The following is a 22,552-nucleotide window of genomic DNA, read 5'->3' as shown; positions in this document are numbered from 1 at the left end:
CAATAGGAGCCCTTCTTTGCAAACCATTGAAAAACCTCCCTGGTCCTTGTGGTTGAATCTGTGCTTGAAATTCACTGCTCGACTGAGTGACCTTACAGATAATTGTATGTGTGGGGTACAGAGATGGGGTAGTGATTTAAAAATCATGTTCAACACTATTATTGCACACAGAGTGAGTCCATGCAAGTTATTATGTGACTTGTTAAGCACATTTTACTCCTGAACCTATTTAGACTTGCCATAACAAAAGTGTTGAATACTTATTGACTCAAGACATTTCGGCTTTTCATTTTTTATTAATTTCTAAAAACATAATTCCACTTTGACATTATGGGATATTGTGTGTAGTAGATCAGTGACACATCTCAATTTAATCCATTTTAAATTCAGGGTGTAACACAACAGAATGTGGAAAAAGTCAACGGGTGTTAATCGTTTTTGAAAGCACTCTATATCCCCTCTTCGAGTGTGGTGTCACTCACATGTCCGAGCCAGGAAAGAGTCCATTGGGATTGGAGAGGGGGTCAGGATACATCCCCCCCTGTAGGGGTACTGGGGCCAGCTGGAAGGGGGTTTGGAACTGGTTGTTCCTGATGAGAACATACAAAAGACTTAGATTTTTATTTGTAGCTATATTCAATTATGTAACTGTTATTTAACCAGATGAGAGTCAAGTTAGCCTGTTTTTGATCTTGCCAACTCCAGTGACAACGAGTTTGCATGATAGCAGCAAACAGACTGGCACTCAGGCTAGAGTTCTGTCACTGGTCAACACACAGTAGCTTCTTCAATCAAAACCTAATATTAGATAAAGGGAACCTGAGTGAACAAATAACACAACAATTACATCATTATTTCATTTATCGCATAAACAAACGTATGCAACACCCAATGCCCATGTGTGAAAAAGTAATTGCCCCTCAGTAGCTGGTTGTGCCATCCAAAGACTTCCTGTAGTTCTTGATCAGTCTCTCATGTTGCTGTTAGAGGAAATGGAGAACTGCTGTGACTAAGCAACATTTGTGGGTTTTCAAGCATGAACTGCTCGTTTCAAGTCCTGCCACAACATCTAATTTGGGATTAGGTCTGGACTTTGACTAGGCAAGTTGTCCAGGTCCTGAGGCAGCAAAGCATCCACAAACCATGGTATGAGGTTCTTACTGTGGAATGCAGTGTTTGGTTTTTGCCAGGCATAATGGGACCCATGTCGTCGAAACTTTTGAATCCTCTGTCCATAGAACATTCTTCCACGAGTCTTGATGATCATCCAATTGCTTTCAGGTGATATTTGGCAAACTTCTGTCAACCTTTTGGACGACATGGGTCCCATTATGTCTGCCAAAAACCAAACACTGCATTCCACAGTAAGAACATTTAACCAACAGTCAAGCATGGTGGTGGTAGTATGATGGTGATGGTGATGCTTTGCTGCCTCAGGACCTGGATGACTTGCCTTAATAGAAGGAACCATGAATTCTGCTCTTTTTTAAAGAATTCTACAGGAGAATGTCACCCATCTGTGAGCTGAAGCGCAGCTGGGTCATGCAGCAAGACAATGATCCAAAACACATAATCAAGTCTACATGAAAATGACTAAAAAGCAGCACATTTTAAGTTTCGGAATGGCCTACTCAAAGTCCAAACCTAATCCCAATTGAAATGTTCTGTCAGAACATGAAATGAGCAGTTCTCGCTTGAAAACCCACAAATGTCACTGAGTTAAAGAAGTTCTGCATGCAAGAGTGGGCCACAATTCCTCCACAGCGACTGATCAACAACTACAGGAAGTATTTGGTTGCAGTCATTGCAGCTGAAGGTGGCACAATCAGTTATTGAGTGTGAAGGGGCAATTACTTTTTCACACAGGGGAATTATGTGTTTCATAACTTTGCTAAATAAATAAAACAAGTAGACTTTTTTTTGCTATTTGTAAACTCAGATTCCCTGTATCTAATATTAGGTGTTGATTGAAGATCCGATAACATTCAGTATCAAAAATATGCAACAATAGAGAAAATCAGAAAGGGTGCAAATAGTTTTTCACGGCACTGTAGCTACCTTAAGATGAATGCACTAACTGTAAGTCGCTCTGGACAAGAGTGTCTAGTAAATGTGTCTTCCCGGCACGGTAGAGTTTATCACATTGACTAACAAGGTACTTACGGAGAGAGAGAGTAGAATGGTGATGCACTGGCTCCATTCCCCTGGTCCCTAAGAGAGAATGATGAAGACCTTGTGAAGTCTGTTTGTGTGTGTGTGTGTGTGTGTGTGTGTGTGTGTGTGTGTGTGTGTGTGTGTGTGTGCGCGCGCACATGTGAGTGAGTGATTCAGACTCACATGGAATAGAAAGAGGAATTGTTGTCCTGTGGGGTCTCACTGCGCTGAGGAGAGTCACAGTGGGCTTCCCTGCAAACACATACACACACACACACACCAATAAGTCACAACACATAGTTTGCGTTCAACAACATCATGTTAGCTAACGGTGTGTCCCAAATGCCACCACATTCCCTGGTCAAAATAATGCACTATATAGGGGATAGGGTTCCATTTGGGACAGAACCTTGGCTAGTTACATAGCTTCTGTGTAACTTACACTCCTACTTTGGTCTGGATGGAGACTACGAGGTATCCCGAGGTGGTATCCCGAGGTAACGGGTTATCTGGTAAAATGAGGCAGGGAAGAAGATTAGAATTCCCATTAAAACTGATATAAACAATATCATTGTCATAATATTAATCTAATTCAAAGCCTCTTCTCACAAATAATATTTTATCGCTCTCTGTGTGTCTCTGTCTCTCTCGTTCTCGCTGTCTGTCTATCTGCCCCCCCCCCCCCCCCCCCCCCCCCCCCCCTCATAAATAGGACTTGCCTGTGTAGTATTTTCTGAACACGTCATTCTTCGGCAGATCTGGATAAACGTGTGTGATGAAGTCGATGTCTTGAATACGGTCACCAAGGGAACGGATCTCCAAGTCTCTCTTGGTGGACGGTTGAATATTCTGGATCTTCTGGCCCCCGTCTGGAAAGAGGGATGGAGGTTGGAAAGGAGAGAGAAAGAAAGAAAGGCCAGTTTAATAGGAATGTATCTCAGAATGGATTCCAGTGTTCTATTCCAGAGGTAAGCAGTCAGAATGGAAAAACAGAGCATGAGAAACTCCAATAGAGACTGTAAACCAAGTCGTACAGTGGACAGACAGACGGACAGACTAAACCCTTACTCTCTGATGGAGCCACGTATGCAATGGTGATGCCTCCTATCTCAGAGTCGCTGAAGCGCAGTAAGAAGGTCCCGTTGGGCCGGTCCTTCAGAATCAGGTGGAGGTGCTGCTTACCGATGAAACCAAATATCAACCTAGAGGAAGGAAAACACCAGGACACACAGTTATCTATGTGTGTGTGAGTCATATTCATTTTCTTTCAAATACTTTAACTGTGCTCGATTGAACCAATGGAATGTCCCAAAGGTGAAAACCCTGTCCATCTGACACTCAAAACACTATTTGAAACCAAGTCTTCTCTGTGTCTCTCACTGGTAGACAGTCTTATTTATTAGGACACACTGTAGCAAAAACATTTTCAAAGACAAATTAAAACAAGCGTTTCTTATTGGATAAATTCAGGTAGTCCTTTCCTGTTTCAGTCTGTTTTCTTCCGTTTGGTGCTTAATGAACAAGCCTAGCTCTGTCTCTGACTGGCAGACATGACTCACCCGTCACTCCAGTAGCTCTTCAGGTGCTTCTTGGTAAGCTCTATCACACCATCAAACCACTGCCAGAAGGTGAAAGGTCGTCCAGGGAGCACCTCCTGACCAACGAAATTACACTGTTTAATCCCTCTGCTTGTTACATTTCACTCTGTTCTGTCCACAATATTACTAGCAATCATGTGGCACATGGAGTTATCCTAGAGGTGGTAGGTGCACAGGACCTTGTGCCGACCCACTGGGCACACCACGTAATTTCAACGTAGAAATGCGGGTAATATTTGGTTGAGACGTTGATCAATGAGATTTCAACCTTTATTCACCCACTCAGCCAGAAGTTTGTTGAACTCCCAATGTGTTATCCCTATGCTTCAACCCATCTAAAAGCACAATTGTAACGATGTGCGCTGAGAGTCGGGAAGCAAGTTCAGAGAGTTAGTGTTTTAATAAATAAACACAACATAATACAAAAATAAGAAACACGAACAACGCACAGAACTGACACAGGAACAGAAACAATGATGCCTGGGGAAGGAACCAAAGGGAGTGACATATATAGGGAAGTGATGGAGTCTAGGTGAGTCTGATGACACGCAGGTGTGCGCCATAACAAGCTGCCTGGTGACCTCGAGGCCGGAGAGGGAGCACACGTGACAACAACGTTCCAATGGAAAAACTATGCCTGACTTTTGGTTTAAACTTCACGTCTAAATGTGTTATTACTGCACTTTCAACCATTTAAAATCAGAACAAAGTTCAAATGGGGATACTACAGATATTTTGTATTTATACAACTTAATGTCTTATCACTGTGCTTCATCTAATAGCACAACCAAATGACCAGGGCCTGGTTTCCCAAAAGCATCTTAAGGCTAAGTTCACCGTTAGAACCTTCGTAGGAGCATTGTTAAATCTCTGAGCTGTTTCCAAAAACCATCGTTACTAAAGTTGCACTTGAAAATGCACTTTGGCGACGGCCTCAGACCACATAGAACAACTATGTCCGTTGGCAGATGCATCTTTTTACTCATAGAAGATCGCTTCTAAACATACATTCAATATGTTTATCTGTCTCTCTGTGACCGCTGATAACTTCACCACAAAGTTGACTACAAATACAAAGTTGCCAATGTCTGTGCAATTGTTACAAACAAGCAAAGGATTCAAATGAAAACTGAGATGATTGCATTAACAGATAACTGACTCCAGTGCTTCCTACAGTTGTGTCAAGTTGGCTGGATGTCCTTTGGGTGGTGGACCATTCTTGATATACACGGGAAACTGTTGCGCCTGGCACCTACTACCATACCCCATTCAAAGGCACTTAAATATTTTGTCTTGCCCATTCACCCTCTGAATGGCACTCATACACAATCCATGTCTCAATTGTCTCAAGGCTTAAAAAACCCTTCTTTAACCTGTCTCCTCCCCTTCATCTACACTGATTAAAGTGGATTTAACAAGTGACATCAATAAGGGATCATAGCTTCCACCTGGTCAGTCGATGTCATGGAAAGAACAGGTGTACTTAATAATTTGTACACTCAGTGTACAGTAGGCCAGATAGGTGTTTACATTTCAAAGATATTAAAATAAATTTCATGTTCATTCAATTGAATTTTATTTAGCTATTTGGGTAGTCTGTCATTTTTGCCTCAATATATTTCATGATGTGGGTAGCCTAACGTGCTCGATGATGTGCCAAATCTTGATTGAGTGCATTATTTTAGGGGAAGCATTAGAATAAAACGCCCCAATATTTGTTGCCATAGGTGATAATATCTCTCTAGGACCTGATCTGTCGTCAGTATTGTGGAATAACTCTAATGTTAAGGTAAGATTTGAATGGAGAAAGCCGATCGAAGGGGAGCACTGCCTTTTCTTTTGATCCTATCAGTATCGAAACATTCCTCAACAACGCATTTAGTGAGCGTTTTCTCTGCATGGTGTTTTGGGAAACGCATGGTACATCTTCGGCCGTTGCAGGAAAGAGGCATCCTTAAAATACTCATGACCCTAAATTCCATTGCTATCGGGAAACCGGGCCCTGGATTGTAGTTGAGATCACATTAAAAGTACATGATCAATGTTGTTCAAGATTCTGTACAGATTATAATAGCAATTGTGAAGATCGCTATAGACCTGCAACCTTTGCGTGCTATCTTGAACATGCACGCACGCTTGCTATGATTACATAAGAAGACATTTATTAACAGAAACCTCAAAATGTGGCCATGGATGTGTTACTCATTGTAAGGTTGAATAAATACTGTTACATTCGTTTGTAAGACAGCCTTAACGTTAGGCTATTTACTGTATTAGGAAAGTCATATTGAATTGTGTTTGGTTGACAACGCAACCAAATATAAACATTTAAAGGATATGTACTGTATCTAAGGCTTGGATAGTTTAATCTGAACCACTGGCTTAATCCTATTCTTTCCCTTTGGTTTTTGGTCATGAATCCAACATATGAATTATTAATTTGTAGACTAACTGGAATTAAAACCAGAGTCAGTGGCCCAAAACCAAGTCAGTGGCCCAGATAGAACTAGCCTAGCAGAAGATACATCTCATTCAAATGTTGATATTTGGTTGCATTGACAACCAAAACACAATTCAAGATCCAGTTTGTCTACAAATTAGTAATTTATATGTTGGAATCAGGTCTCCATCCTAACCAAAAATCAAAGTTAAATAGGACTAAATCAAATCAAACTTTAAATACACTTTTAAATAAAGTTTGATTTAGTCCTATTCTAAGTTAGATGTTTGGTTGAGATGTGAATCCAAAATATTAATTATTAACTATATATATTGTCTATTTTTAGTTGAACCCTGGGTTGAATTGAAACACTAGCTGTTTCAAATGCTATATAGGCCGAAATAGTCTCATTGATGATATATGACTTATAAAGTATGGTTACATTTAATTTGCTCTGTTAAATCTACCCTTTGGAATGACTTCAATAGCAACAGTGAATCTATTTAGTTATTAAGATATCGCTCATGAGTCATTCTCACTAAAGCACGTTGCTAATAGTCAGTGACAAAACTCAAAGCTGGGCTTGGTTAAAACACTGGATGGGAGACCAAATGGATCGCTGTAGATAGATCCAACTCTCCAGTAGGAGGTGCCGCCCAGTCTATTGTTTTTTTTTTCTGATAGTGGATATAAGATTGAATATCTGATGTTGTTTCAAAGTTACAAATTCAACATATTTTATACAAAGTTTGTCTATGTTGAAAATTGGTTACCATGATGACATAAAATGTGGTTGAAATTTCACCATCAAAACAACTGTTTATGTATAATATATATGTATTTAAATCCAATGTTTTGTCCATGTAGATTCCACGTCACAATACGCTGACAAAATACATTGAAACAACATTGATTCAACCAGTTTGTACCCAGTGGGTAAAGACTGGTGTGTGTGTGTGTGTGTGTGTGTGTGTGTGTGTGTGTTCGTGTGTGTACCTTGTTGAACTGTGCCCAGGATACCAGCATGTTGCTGTAGTCTCCAGCAATGTCTGGCTTGTCGAAGATCTTTTGGGCCAGGAAATGTTGGTTGTAGTTGTCTAGGCAACGCTGCGTTCCGACCTCCGACATGAACTTACTGTTCAGGGTCCTGCACATCTGCTTCCAGGGAACGCGTTCCGGAACCAAAAACGGAATCCTTTCCTGATTAGAGGTCAAAGGTTGATGTTGTGAGTGAAGTGAGCAGACATACTGTTTAGTCTGTGTTGATAGTGGGTGTGATATGAGAGGGAAGAGAGTTGAGAGAGCGAGAGTGAGAGAGCAAGAGAATGAGAGCGAGAGATGGCCAAAGGCAGCAGGCACTCACTGGTTCAGAAAAGGCACAGTCCCAGATGATGGTTGCTAGGGCATTGTTATCCTGACTACCGTGAACGATCACCACCACCGGCACAGAGATCATCTACAAGCACACAGGAGAGCAACACCATGTCAGTACAGCCATACTAATAACTGATCATCAAGACAAATCCTTTCCATTGAGGATCTAAACTATGCTTGTACAGTGTGTCATGAGATACTGTATATTTTGCAGTTCAAATTAATAACATTTCAGCCTGGGTGCCAGTCTATTTCTGCTCTCTTGTCAACTGCTTATGGAATTGTCATGCCAATGACAGCAATGGAGTTGGCATGAGCATAAACTGATCTGGGACCAGGTTAATAACACAAGTCACCCTAAGAGATTTTAGAGATGTGGCACAATCTGTCTGCATGTCTTAGGCCTGCTGTGCTATAATAATAATTGTTAAAGATGTATTGCCAAGTCACCCAACAGTGATGTCTAATCGTACATGTCAAACCTCAATTGACATTACACAGGCCAAAGGGCGAGACTAGAAAAAGAGTGTAGAAAGAGACCAATACTTTGCTACCATACCACACATTGGTGTCATTCGAGCTTTGACACCTCTATGTTTGATCTGGCTGTACAAGTGTTATTGAATCTTGAATTGAATAGAATATCAACATTACAGAGGTCAAAGGGAGAAAGGGTTTAGAGCAGAAAAGGAGGGGAGAAGGACACCTGACCTGTATTCTGTAGGGAATGTCACAGCCAGTGATGCTGATCTCTGTGGTGAAGAAGAGAGCAAACTTCTCCTCTGTAACAGACTCTGACCCCTTTCTGTCTGCTCGCTTGATCTTCTTTATAGACTGGAGGAAATGACAGAATAAGATATCACTTTATGAAGACAAACTAATTTTTAATTTTGACATAATTATAAGAATTTCACTTTCTCTTACATATCCTTAAGACATATAGAATAAAAAAAAAGCTTCAAATCTGGTTGACTAAAAATTCAAGCAAATATGACATTACAGGAAGCTACACAAGAAGTTTGAAGTTGCATGGTAAAAGCAAGGCTGCAATACATACCATATTCCTGAAGGTGGCACATGTACTCTTGCCGGAAGTGTTGTGTTCCAAAATGGCTGTGTTATTGATCAACTCTCCAACATTCTCACTGGAATAAACAGAGCAAAAACACTTATTTAGACTCGAATATAACTTCTTAAAGGCCTACAGAAATATGGTGAGGTGATATCAGTGTCTATTGTAGATTATGACTAATTGGCCTACTATGCGCTCTGCACAACTATTGACAGCCACCAAGGAAGTTGCTCACAGAAATGTGTTAAGGGATGGATTGAAATGTACAGAGTGGTACCTGGAGAAAAATGGGGAAGGGTCATGCTTTTTACATTTCAGTCAAGGGAAGGGTTTAGTATACATTTTAATTAGTTCAGGGGAGGGACATGTACATTTGTAATTGCTGAAAGTTCAATATTTTTCAGTGTTTTGGAATTAGTGGCTTATTGGGCTATACAGTGCATTCGGAAAGTATTCAGACCCCTTTACTTTTTCCACATTTTGTTACGTTATAGCCTAAAATGGATTCAACTGTTCCCCCCCCCCCCCCCCCCCCCCCAATCTACACACAATACTCCATAATGACAAAGCTAAAAAAAAAGAAGGTTTGGAATCTTTTCATATATATATATATATATATATATATATATATATATATATATATATATATAACAGATATCACATTTACATAAGTATTCAGACCCCATTGGGAAGAGATTTTCGATGTACCAATTCCATGGCACATGGTGTATGAATTGACACGCAAAACGACGCCGGATTCAAAACTTAAACTTAAATGACTATACAAAATTCTTGCAACCAATAGAATGTTATATATTTGGTGGATACAATATTCCCAGCTCTGCAGATTTTGCTGCGAGGAGGCAGAGTCATTAGATCATTTATTTAGCTACTGTCCATATGTAGCTCGTCTTTGGTCACAGCTCCAAGAATGGCTGAAGAATTGCAACATTTACCCAGAGCTAACGCTGCAGATAGGAATAGTGGGTGATTTGATAAGTCATAGTCAATCGATCAATAATATAATAGTTATTTTAGCAAAAATGTTTCTTTAATTTACAATCTGTAGAAACTATGAGAATAGAAAGGTTCAGTACTTTTGTGAAACATCACAGCACAGTTGAAAAATATATGTCAAATAGAAATCCAATATGGATGCTGTTAAGAGATAGATGGGAGGGGTTGAATGGAGCTGAAGGGTGGGACTAATAAAAACAAGATAACAAATGTAAAACATACAGGGACTGTAAAATGTATTTGGTTCAGAACTTTTGTGAAATAGCACAGTTACAAATATAGTGCAAATAGAAATCAACCTGGATGGACATCAGAAATAGAGGAAGGCCTGGACTATAAACAAACAAAACATATCTATTGTAAAATAGATTGTGTCTGTAAAATGTATATAGTATGTATTAACTGGAAGTAGAAGCCTAAGTGTTATTGTTAATTAGTTTACTCCAATTGGGGGAGAGGTGGTAAGGTTTGAGGGGAATAATAAAGGCAAATATATTCTAAAAAGATATGTATATACAGTTGAAGTCGAAAGCTTACATACACTTAGGTTGTAGTCATTAAAACTTGTTTTTCAACCACTCCACACATTTCTTGTTAACTTGAAACTATGGGGGCGCTATTTCATTATTGGATAAAAAAACGTGCCCGTTTTAAGCGCAATATCTTGTCACAAAAAGATGCTTGATTATGCATATAATTGACAGCTTTGGAAAGAAAACACTCTAACGTTTCCAAATCTGCAAAGATATTGTCTGTGAGTGCCCCAGAACTGATGCTACATGCGAAACCAAGATGAAACTTCAAACAGGAAGTGAGCAAAATTTTTGAGGCGCTGTTTTCCATTGTCTCCTTATATGGCTGTGAATGCGCCAGGAACGAGCCTACACTTTCTGCCGTTTCCCCAAGGTGTCTGCAGCATTGTGACGTATTTGTAGGCATATCATTGGAAGATTGGCCATAAGAGACTACATTTACCAGGTGTCCGCCCGGTGTCCTTTGTCGAAATTGGTGCGTAATCTTCAGCTGCAAGCATTCTTCCATGGGATTCAGAGGAGAAAGCAGACTTCCACGAACGATATATCATCGAAGAGATATGTGAAAAACACCTTGAGGATTGATTCTAAACAACGTTTGCCATGTTTCAGTCGATATTATGGAGTTAATTTGGAAAAAAGTTCAGCGTTTTGATGGCTGAATTATCGTTTTTCTTTTGGTAGCCAAATGTGATGAACAAAACGGAGCGATTTCTCCTACACAAAGAATCTTTTTGGAAAAACTGAACATTTGCTATCTAACTGAGAGTCTCCTCATTGAAAACATCCGAAGTTCTTCAAAGGTAAATGATTTTATTTGAATGCTTTTCTTGTTTTTGTGAAAATGTTGCCTGCTGAATGCTACGCTAAATGCTACGCTAGCTATCAATACTGTTACACAAATGCTTGTTTTGCTATGGTTGAAAAGCATATTTTGAAAATCTGAGATGACAGTGTTGTTAACAAAAGGCTAAGCTTGAGAGCTAGCATATTTATTTCATTTAATTTGCGATTTTCATGAATAGTTAACGTTGCGTTATGGTAATGAGCTTGAGGCTGTATTCACGATCCCGGATCCGGGATGGCTAGTATCAAGAGGTTTTAACAAACTATAGTTACGGCAAGTCGGTTAGGTCATCTACTTTGTGCATGACACAAGTCATTTTTCCAGCAATTGTTCACATACAGATTATTTCACTTATAGTTTGCTGTATCACAATTCCAGTGGGTCAGAAGTTTACATACACTATGTAGACTGTGCCTTTAAACTGCTTGGAAAATTCCAGAAAATTATGTCATGGCTTTAAAAGCTTCTGATAGGCTAATTGACATAATTTGAGTCAATTTGAGGTGTACCTGTGGATGTATTTCAAGGTCTACCTTCAAACTCAGTGCCTCTTTGTCTGACATCATGGGAAAATCTAAAGAAATCAGCCAAGATCTCAGAAAAGAATTGTAGACCTCCACAAGTCTGGTTCATCCTTGGGAGAAATTTCCAAATGCCTGAAGGTACCACGTTCATCAGTACAAACAATAGCATGCAAGTATAAACCGCTCAGGAAGGAGACGCGCTCTGTCTCCTAGAGATGAACGTACTTTGGTGTGAAAAGTGCAAATCAATCCCAGAACAACAGCAAAGGACCTTGCGAAGATGCTGGAGGAAACGGGTACAAAAGTATCTATATCCATAGTAAAACGAGTCCTATATCGACATAACCTGAAAGGCCGCTCAGCATGGAAGAAGCCACTGCTCCAAAACCGCCATAAAAAAGCCAGACTATGGTTTGCAACTGCACATGGGGACAAAGATCGTACTTTTTGGAGAAATGTCCTCTGGTCTGCTGAAACAAAATAGAATTGTTTGGCCATAATAACCATTGTTTTGTTTGGAGGAAAAAGAGGGAGGCTTGCAAGCCGAAGAACACCATCCCAACCGTGAAGCACGGCGGTGGCAGCATCATGTTGTGGGGGTGCTTTTCTGCAGGAGGGACTGGTGCACTTCACAAAATAGATGGCATCATGAGGGAGTAAAAATATGTGAATATATTAAAGCAACATCTCAAGACATCAGTCAGAAAGTTAAAGCTTGGTCACAAATGGGTCTTCCAAATGGACAATGACCCCAAGCATACTTCCAAAGCTGTGGCAAAATGGCTTAAGGACAACAAAGTCAAGGTATTGGAGTGGCCACCACAAAGCCCTGACCTCAGTAGAACACAGCATTGTATGAGATCTTCAGTTTCTTGGCATTTTCTCACATGGAATAGCCTTCATTTCTCAGAACAAGAATAGACTGACGGGTTTCAGAAGAAAGTTCTTTGTTTCTGGCCATTTTGAGCCTGTAATCGAACCCACAAATGCTGATGCTCCAGATATTCAACTAGTCTAAACAAGGCCAGTTGTATTGCTTCTTTAATCAGGACAACAGTTTTCAGCTGTGCTAACATAATTGCAAAAGTTTTTTTTTTATGATCAATTATCCTTTTCAAATGATAAACTTGGATTAGCTAACACAACGTGCCATTGGAACACAGGAGTGATGGTTGCTGATAATGGGCCTCTGTACGACTATGTAGATATTCCATAAAATAATAATCCGTTTCCAGCTGCAATAGTCATTTACAACATTAACAATGTCTACACTGTATTTCTGATCAATTTGATGTTATTTTAATGGACAAAAAATGTGCTTGGCAAACTCAGCCTCAAGACTTCTTGGGTATGACGCTTCAAGCTTGGCACACCTGTATTTGGGGAGTTTATCCAATTCTTCTCTGTAGATGCTCTCAAGTTCTGTCAGGTTGGATGGGGAGCGTCGCTGTATAGCTATTTCCAGGTCTCTCCAGAGATGTTCAAGTCCAGGCTCTGTCTGGGCCACTCAAGGACATTCAGAGATTTGTCCTGGAGCCACTCCTATGTTGTCTTGGCTTTGTGCTTAGCGTCATTGTTGGAATGTGAACTTTCGCCACAGTCTGAGACCCTGAGCGCTCTGGAGCAATGTTTTCATCAAGGATCTCTCAATACTTTGCTCTGTTCACTTTTCCCTCGATCCTGACTAGTCTCCCAGTCCCTGCCGCTGGAACACATCCCTGCAGCATGATGCTGCCACCACCATGCTTCACCGTAGGGATTGTGCCAGGTTTCATGCAGACTTGACACTTGGCATTCAGGCCAAATAGTTCAATCTTGGTTTCATCAAACCAGAGAATCTTGTTTCTCATAGTTAGATTCTTTAGGTGCCTTTTGGCAAACTCCAAGCGGGCTGTCATGTGCCTTTTAATGAGGAATGGCTTCCGTCTGTCCACTCTACCATAAAGGCCTGATTGGTGGAGTGTGCAGAGATGGTTGTCCTTCTGAAAGGGTCCCCCATCTTCACAGAGGAACTCTGTCATAGTGACCATCGGGTTCTTGGTCACCTCCCTGACTAAGGCCCTTCTCCCCCGATTGCGCCGGGTGGCCAGCTCTAAGAAGAGTTTGTGGTTGCAAACTTCTTCCATTTGAGAATGATAGAGGCCACTGTGGTCTTGGGGACCTTAAATGCTGCAGAAATGTTTTGGTACCCTTCCCCAGATCTGTGCATGGACACAATCTATGGACAATTCCTTCGACCTCATGGCTTGGTCCTTGGTCTGACATGCACTGTCAACTGTGGGACGTTATATAGACAGGTGTGCCCCTTTCCAAATCATATCCAATCAATTAAATTGACCACAGATGGACTCCAATCAAGTTGTAGAAACAAGGTTTATCAATGGAAACAGGATACACCTGAGCTCAATTTCGAGTCTCATAGCAAAGGGTCTGAATACTTATGTAAATAAGGTATTTCTGTTTTCATTTATAATACATTTGCTAAAAAATCTAAAAACCTGTTTTCGCTTTGTTGTTATGGGCTATTGTGTGTAAAAGCAATATGTTTCTTGCCCATTATGTACTTATCAGAGTATTGTGTGTAGATTGATGAGGAACATTTTTATTTAATCAATTTTAGAATTAGGTTGTAACGTAATAAAATGTGGAAAAGGGGAAGGGGTCTGAATACTTTCTGAGTGTACTGCATATCGATGTGTGCCCGATGCCTCCCCTCATCTCTGATTCTCTGCTGGGCGTGCAATATCAAATGTGCCTATAGGCTATTCAGTATGCTCAAACAAATGATCCATAGCCTATACACTGTAGGCTACAAAGTGCATGCAAAGTTATATTTCTAAGAAAATGTTCTTCCTTCCCGAGTCTGATGGGATGGTGTAAATAAAACTAGGCTGCGTTACACACTGCAATGGATATTCCGGCCCAGCCCCGGCCTGCTCTGCTCTTGCTGATGAAAACGTATTTTTGTGCTGCCTTACCAATGCTGTGCTGTGTACAGTAAGCAGTTCAAGAGGAGAGTCAAATAATTCTTATGAAATGTATTTTTGATGAGGCCTTGTCCAGAACATGGACTAGTCTATGTTCTGTTCAGTTTGAGAAGGAGAGCGCGAAGATGAGGAGGACCGGAGGTCAACTTTGATAGCTTGCTACTATTATAATTGATTTTAATAAACACAATATGTTTCTTGCCCATTATGTATTTATCAGAGTTATTGACCTCACAATAAGCCAGATTCAAGTTACTTACATTTTTGTGCTGAAAATTGAAGCAGCAGCCGGGGCACAATCAATCGGAAATGGACAGCTCATGGTGTTGAAAGTAGGCAAATTCAAGTAGGCATAATTCATTTCAGCCATCTTCATTTTAATTAGACTTTACTTACAACAAGAGGGCTTTGTGTTGACCCTATTTATTTGACATGAAGAAATAAGAGGTAGGTCTACCTGTTTGGAAGATTAGATTATATAGGCTGCTATATCAAATCAAAGTTTATTTGTCATGTGTGCCGAATACAACAGTGAAATGCTTACTTACAGGCCCTAACCAGTTTTTGGTGCAATTTTTAGTATGAGGTGAACAATAGATAGATGGAGTGTGACTGTTTGAGGTTGTGGACAGGTGTCTTTTATACTGATAACAAATTCAAACAGGTGCCATTAATACAGCTAACGAGTGGAGGACAGAGGAGCCTCTTAAAGAAGAAGTTACAGGTCTGTGAGAGCCAGAAATCTTGCTTGTTTGTAGGTGACCAAATACTTATTTTCCACCATAATTTGCAAATAAATTCATTAAAAATCCTACAATGTGATTTTCTGGATTTTTTTTCTCATTTTGTCTGTCATAGTTGAAGTGTACCTATGATGAAAATTACAGGCCTTTCTCGTCTTTTTAAGTGGGAGAACTTGCACAATTGGTGGCTGACTAAATACTTTTTTGCCCCTCTGTATATACAGGAGCGAGGCTAAAAAAGTAGCGAGGCTATATACAGGCACCGGTTAGTCGGGCTGATTGAGGTAGTATGTACATGTAGATATGGTTAAAGTGACTATGCATATATGATGACAGAGAGTAGCAGTAGTGGGAAAGAGGGGTTTGCGGGTGGTGGGTGGCGGGACACAATGCAGATAGTCCAGGTAGCCAATGTGCGGTGGTACTGGTTAATCGGGCTAATTGAGGTAATATGTACATGAATGTATAGTTAAAGTGACTATACATTCACTACATATATGATTAACAGAGAGTAGATTTGTCTGACAATTTCTCCACCCACCATGCACTCTTTAAATAGTCTAGCTCCGTGTCAGTGAAGGGCAGTCAAATTAAAACCAGGACTTGAATTGAGGGGGTATGAGAAGGTATGCCATAAGCCTACCTTTTATTAAAGAAACTGGCTAATAGCACAGGCCTACCCATTGTTAGCTTAAGATTTTGAAGAAAACTAAATGGATCCGATTGAATAAAGTGATCTACAACAGCGCTTTGGTCCATGATGCTTTATGTTAGAACCAAGGAAAGATGTGACTCCAATGTATATGGGGATATCATTGTTTAGTTTCTTTGACATTCAGAGGCTGATCTACAACCTTTTATAGCTGAAGAGACAAGAAATTGACTTTGCTTGGGAAGTAAACTAATTCTGTCACTATCAATTGATTATGCTATTTAGAACAGTTTCTAAAACAACATATCTAAGGCTCTGGTCTGTCCAAGAAGTGAGAGTAAATGGTAGACATGCTCTCTGCTATCCACACTTAATTATTATTTTGGGTATAGGGGACGGTCACTTGTTTTTCTTTTAAGCGTTCCGGGGGGGTTTAAGTAAAATATATATTTTGCTTGAAGGGAGGGCCATCCATTTTCAATCCAGAGGTGTCAGATTTTCTCCACGTAACCCTTATTATAAGTAACGTTAACTCTCTAATCAGATAGAGATTAGACTCTTTTTGGCTATCTTGTCATGGGTTTACAATCTATTTTAGTTTGTATGCATTCTGTCTAATTGACTGAGTGGGCTAAGTGTAAACAAGTAATAGAGGAAGCCAAATGCTAGTAGACAAATATGTAAACAAAGAAATAGGCAATATTAAATTAGTTTCAGGAAGTTCATTTAACTTCCTCAATCCAAAATCTCCCACTGGTGAAAAATGATGTATACTACAAAACGACATTTGGCAGGAGCTTTAACAGACCAATTCAACTCTATAGCTGTTCTCTACCTTCTGATCACAAACCATGTCAAGGCATTCCTGGGTCCAGGACAATAATGCTTCATGTCTCATACAGTGGGTATTATAAGTATTCATCCCCCTTGGATTTTTTTTCACATTTTGTTGTGTTACAAAGTGGATGGAAATATATTAATTTTGTTTATTTTTGTCATTGATCTACACTAAATACTCCATAATGTCAAAGTAAAAAGTGAATTCAATTTTTTTTCTTACAAATTAAATAACAAAAATATAGTCGTTGCATAAGTATTCACCCCCTTTCTTTAGGCAAGCCTAAATTGCACACAGGAGTAAAATGTGGCTTAACAAATCACAGAAGTTGCATAGACTAACTCTGTGTGAAATAATAGGTGTTGACATGAATTTTGAATGACTAACTCTTTCACTGTCCCCATACATACAACATGCATAAGGTCCCTCAGAAAAGAAGAATACAAATATACAGAATACAAATATTCCGAAACATACATACTGTGTGCAACAAGGCACTAAAATAATATTAATAATAAATGATATCAAATTAATTTGTAAAATATCAATCCATGCATGTCAACACAATGCAAAAGCAGATGACAAACAAACAAGACGTCTTCACAACATTCCTCCTATCATTTCACATAAACAAAGAGAAAACAATGCCATATTTTCCATTTAAATAAAAATACTTTGGCAAGTGAGTAAATACATCTGTGCAACAACAAAAAAAACACAACAGAGGAATACACTTTTTGGCCTAAATGTAAAACCTTAAGTTTGGGGCTAATCCAACATAACACATCACTGAGTAACTACCTCCTTATTTTCAAGCAGAGTGATGGCTGCATCATGGTATGGGTATGCTTGACATCGGCAAAGACTGGGGAGTTTTTCAGGATAAAAATAAATGGGATGGAGCTTAGCACAGGCACAATACTAGAGGAAAACCTGCTTCAATCTGCTTTAAGCCAGACACTGGGAGAGGAATTCACCTTTCAGCAGGACAATAACCTACAACACAAGGCCAACTCTACATTGGACTTGCTTACCAAGAAGACATTGAATGTTCCTGAGTGGTCAAGTTACAGTTATGATTTAAACCTGCTTGAAAATGTATGGCAAGACCCCAACACCTTGACAGAGCTTGAAAAATTTTGAAAAGATTCATAAGCAAATATTGCACAATCCAAGTGTGCAAAGCTCTTAGAGACGTACCCAAGAAGTCTCCCAGCTCTAATTGTTGCCAAAGGTGTTTCTAACCTGTATTTACTTAGGGGGTGAATACTTATTTAATCAAGGTAAATAAGTGTTTTATTTTTCCTCCACTTTGATTATGTTCTGTAAATCATGGACAAAAAACGTAGCCTAGCGGTTAAAAGCGTTGGGTCAGTAACCGGAAGTTTGTTGGTTCGAATCCCCGAGCTGACTAGGTGAAAATGTGCCCTTGAGCAAAGCACTTAACCCTAATTGCTCCTGTAAGTTGCTTTGGATAAGTGTCTGCTAAATGACTCCAATGTAAAACATTTAAAAAAGACAATTAAATCCATTTTAATCCCACTTTGTAAAAAAATAAAATGTGAAGAAATCCACGGGGTGAATATATATGATACCCACTGTAGTTCAGCAAGACAGTAGTGATGCAAACTTAACCACAGTGTTTTTCAACATCCGGTTCGCTGATGGAAGCAGTCACAGGAAGAAGGACCATAACATACTGGTCCCAACACAAAAAAGACTGTAGCTTGCCTGTCTCCGGTACAAAAAATGTTGAGAAGTACTCCACTACATCACTGACCTGGGTAAGCTGCCCAGCTGTCCGAGGTTCCTAGCCTGGGCCTCAGTGATGATCTGGGCCTTGAAGAGGACTGGTTTCCCGGGTGCCACCTTCTCCCCCAGCAGGTAGCGCACCGTGGTGGAGAACTTAGACTGGGTCTTAATCACCTGGGGAGGCTGCTTGTCCACCATCAGGGAGCTGCAACCATAGAAATAGAGTTAGTAGAATGATCAATGGGTCTGTGATGTGTGGACTGGTAGCCATAATGTCCCCCACCAGAGAGCTGCAACAGGGGTACTTGTCTGGGGAAACATTGTCGATTCTGAGCATTTCCTGAAAAAGGGAAAATAACACCCCAAAATTATATGACACGCAGCAACAATATGACTCAGGCATAACACTAGGTGTTAGAAAGGCCCTCCCACTGCCCAAACTGGTTGAATCAACGTTGTTTTCATGTCATTTCAACAATAAAAAAATCTATGTGACGACATTGAATAAACATGGAAAACTGAGTGAATTTACAAAAAGTCATCAATGTAAAGGAATTTAGTGTTTTACATGTTTTTTTATCCAACTTTTATATATTTGTTGATTGCACGTAGAATTCACTTTAGTTGACAACTCAATCAAATGTAAATCAAAACTAGATGTTGAACTGACATCTGTGTCCAGTGGGCTGGCTGGCTGACAGGTCATAAAGGGAGTCATAAACGTTAAGTCAAGTGGGTTCCAGAAGGGCCTATAAAAAAACGTTTTGTTTGGTTTTCAAACTGAAGACATTTCAGTGAAGGCAAATTAGTTTTCTAATACATAATACCACGACATTAACGAACTAGATAACTAATCAAACATATCAAGAAAACACAAAACTGTGTTTTAATAATCCTAAAGTGTGGGTTGAAAGCACAGTCAATGAGGGATGAGGGACTAAGATAAGCTTTTACTGTCTGTTTCCACAGAAATTTGATTTGCGTCTTTAAAACTCCATACAGGACATATACGTTCTCATGGACAGCCCACGTAAACATAAATGGTACCAAATAGTACACAATTTTAGTTCTGGGTTAAACAACATTACAGGACAATACAACATACAAAGCATAGAGGACAGGGGATTTACTAGGGGACTATGCAAGTGAACATAGAACTAACAGCATTCCCTATAGAGTGCACTAGTATTTAAACCAGTCTTATTGGCCCTGGTCATAAGTAGCGCACTATTATAGGTAGCACAACCGACCTCTGGATTAGAGTTTGCAGCAAACGTCCCAGTCTCTCTTGCAGCTCTGGGATTGGCTCCCCGGCCAGCATCACTTCCTGTCTCAACTTCCCGTTCACCCCCAGGAGTTGTTCACACCTCGAATAGGAAGAGATAGAGTGTTAAATTCATCAGAGAGAAGGGGGAGGGAGAGCGATACGGGGAAGGGGGAGAGAAAGAGAGAGACACCAAATAATGCATGCAGAGCAGAATTAGGCCGATACCCACTAATTATCAAAATCCAGAAGAGCAGTTAAATTCTATAACCACCTAAAAGGAAGCAATTCACAAATATTCCATAACAAAGCCATCAAAGACAGAGAGATGAACCTGGAGAAGAGTCCCCTAAGCAAGCTGGTCCTGGGGCTCTTTTCACAAACACAAACAGACCCCACAGAGCCCCAGGACAGCAACACAATTAGACCCAACCAAATCATGAGAAAACAAAAAGATAATTACTTGACACATTGGAAAGAATTAACAAAACATTGAGCAAACTAGAATGCTATTTGGCCCTAAACAGAGAGTACACAGTGGCAGAATATTTGACCACTGTAACTGACCCAAACATAAGTAGAGCTTTGACTATGTACAGACTCAGTGAGCATTGCTATTGAGAAAGGCTGCCGTAGGCAGACCTGGCTCTCAAGAGAAGACCCACAAAATGAGGTGAAAACTGAGCTGCACTTCCTAACCTCCTGCCAAATGTATGACCATATTAGAGACACATATATCCCTCAGATTACACAGATTCTCAAAGAATACAAAAACAAACCCAATTTTGATAAACTCTCATATCTACTGGGTGAAATTCCACAGTGTGCCATAACAGCAGCAATATTTGTGACCTGATGCCACAAGAAAAGTGAAAAAAGTGAATGGTGAAACACCATTGTAAATATAACCCATATTTATGTTTATTCATTTTCCCGTTTGTACTTTAATTATTTGCACATCGTTACAACACTGGATATAGACATAATATGACATTTGAAATGTCTTTATTCTTATGGAACTTCTGTGAGTGTAATGTTTACTCATCATTTTTATTGTTAAATTCACTTCTATTCACTATCTACTTTGCTTTGACAATGTTAACATATGTTTCCCATGCCATTAAAGCCTTTGAGTTGAACTGAGAGAGACGGGGGGGGAACGAAAGAGGGGGGGAATGGAGGTGGGAGAGAGGGGGGGAGAAATTGCAGTTGGTCACAAAGCAATGTTACTCTTCGAATCGTGCATCTGCAAACATATACAAATGTTAATGTGTGTCCTAACTGATTAGACAAACCAATCATTCACAGAGGATTAACCTTTGCAGACAGTTTGCATAAAAAGGCTCTAATATTCAAACACGACACTCTGAAACTTGAGCGTCTTCATTTGTATATGTGTTTACCCATTGGCTTTAGCTGTTTAATTTGTCATTTGCCTAGAGAAGTTGTTTTATATGGATGAATGCAGTCGGGTACGTGTGCGCATGGAGGTGGGGGGGGCAGGGACATGTGTCTCGGCGGCTGGGCATGTGTCTGCTTGTCCGTGCGTATGGACAGGGTAACATGGCTCCTCAGGTATCTGAACATCTTTGTGGTATGGTTGACTGTTTACAGGTAGCCTATGTGAGTCGAGCTCTATGTATATGAAGGAATGCTGTTGTTATGCATACAGTGGCAAGAACAAGTATGTGGACCCTTTGGAATTACCTGGATATCTGCATAAATTGGTCATAAAATGTGATCTGATCTTCATCTAACAATAGGCAAACACAGCGTGCTTAAACTAATAACACACAAATGATTGTATTTTTCTTGTCTATATTGAATACATAATTTAAACATTCACAGTGCAGGTTGGAAAAAGTATGTGAACCCCTAGGCTAATGACTTCTCCAAAAGCTAATTGGAGTCAGGAGTCAGCTAACCTGGAGTCCAATCAATGAGACGAGATTGGAGATGTTGGTTAAAGTTACCCTGCCCTATAAAAAACACTCACAAAATTTGAGTTAGCTATTCACAAGAAGCAGAGCCTGATGTGAACCATACCTCGAACAATAGAGATCTCAGAAGACCTAATATTAACAATTGCTGACTTGCATAAAGCTGGAAAGGGTTACAAAAGTATCTCTGAAAGCCTTGATGTTCATCACTCCACGGTAAGACAAATTGTCTATAAATGGAGAATGTTCAGCACTGTTGCTACTCTCACTAGAAGTGGCCAACCTGCAAAGATGACTGCAAGAGCACAGCACAGAATGCTCAATGAGGTTAAGAAGGATTCTGGAGTGTCAGCTAAAGACTTACAGAAATCTTTGGAACATGCTAACATCTCTGTTGACGAGTCTGCGATACATAAAACCCTAAACAAGAATGGTGTTCATGGGAGGACACCACAGAAGAAGCCAATGCAAAGTTAGTTACTTTAACTTCTTAAGGTATAGGGGGGCAGCATTTTCACTTTTGGATAAATAGCGTGCCCAATTTCAACTTCCTGCTACTCATGCCAAGAATATAAGATATGCATATTATTAGTAGATTTGGATAGAAAACACTCTGAAGTTTCTAAAACTGTTTGAATCATGCCTGTGAGTATAACAGAACATATGTAGCAGGCAAAACCGTTCAGATCTTTTTTTTTTAGGTCTCTGTCTGTTCATTGAGTTCTCATTGGCAAACGATATTTCTTAGGAACATGTTTTCAGTTCCTACCGCTTTCACTGGATGTCACCAGTCTTTGGAATTTGGTTGAGGTTCTTC

At 39.9% G+C, this 22,552-nt stretch overlaps 1 protein-coding gene across 1 annotated transcript in view; it reads right to left on the bottom strand.

Moving 5' to 3' along the window:
• LOC139368384 (signal transducer and activator of transcription 6, interleukin-4 induced) overlaps nucleotides 1–22,552 on the bottom strand; it is a 53,297-nt gene that overhangs the window by 4,162 nt on the left and 26,583 nt on the right. Inside the window, exons 9-21 of the mRNA XM_071107184.1 lie at nucleotides 19,782–19,898; nucleotides 18,560–18,736; nucleotides 8,624–8,711; nucleotides 8,278–8,400; nucleotides 7,556–7,648; nucleotides 7,189–7,392; nucleotides 3,714–3,808; nucleotides 3,223–3,356; nucleotides 2,874–3,023; nucleotides 2,597–2,663; nucleotides 2,338–2,406; nucleotides 2,164–2,211; nucleotides 483–590 (exon numbers count right to left, since the gene is read on the bottom strand). Of these exons, the coding sequence (XP_070963285.1) occupies nucleotides 483–590; nucleotides 2,164–2,211; nucleotides 2,338–2,406; nucleotides 2,597–2,663; nucleotides 2,874–3,023; nucleotides 3,223–3,356; nucleotides 3,714–3,808; nucleotides 7,189–7,392; nucleotides 7,556–7,648; nucleotides 8,278–8,400; nucleotides 8,624–8,711; nucleotides 18,560–18,736; nucleotides 19,782–19,898 (1,473 nt within the window). The remainder of the gene's footprint in view (nucleotides 1–482; nucleotides 591–2,163; nucleotides 2,212–2,337; nucleotides 2,407–2,596; nucleotides 2,664–2,873; nucleotides 3,024–3,222; nucleotides 3,357–3,713; nucleotides 3,809–7,188; nucleotides 7,393–7,555; nucleotides 7,649–8,277; nucleotides 8,401–8,623; nucleotides 8,712–18,559; nucleotides 18,737–19,781; nucleotides 19,899–22,552) is intronic.

Source organism: Oncorhynchus clarkii, chromosome 16 (genome assembly GCF_045791955.1).
Source record: "Oncorhynchus clarkii lewisi isolate Uvic-CL-2024 chromosome 16, UVic_Ocla_1.0, whole genome shotgun sequence".
Classification (NCBI taxonomy): Eukaryota; Metazoa; Chordata; class Actinopteri; order Salmoniformes; family Salmonidae; genus Oncorhynchus; species Oncorhynchus clarkii.
The sequence above is the reverse complement of the archived record's forward strand: the minus strand, read 5'-3'. Positions and strand labels throughout refer to the sequence as shown.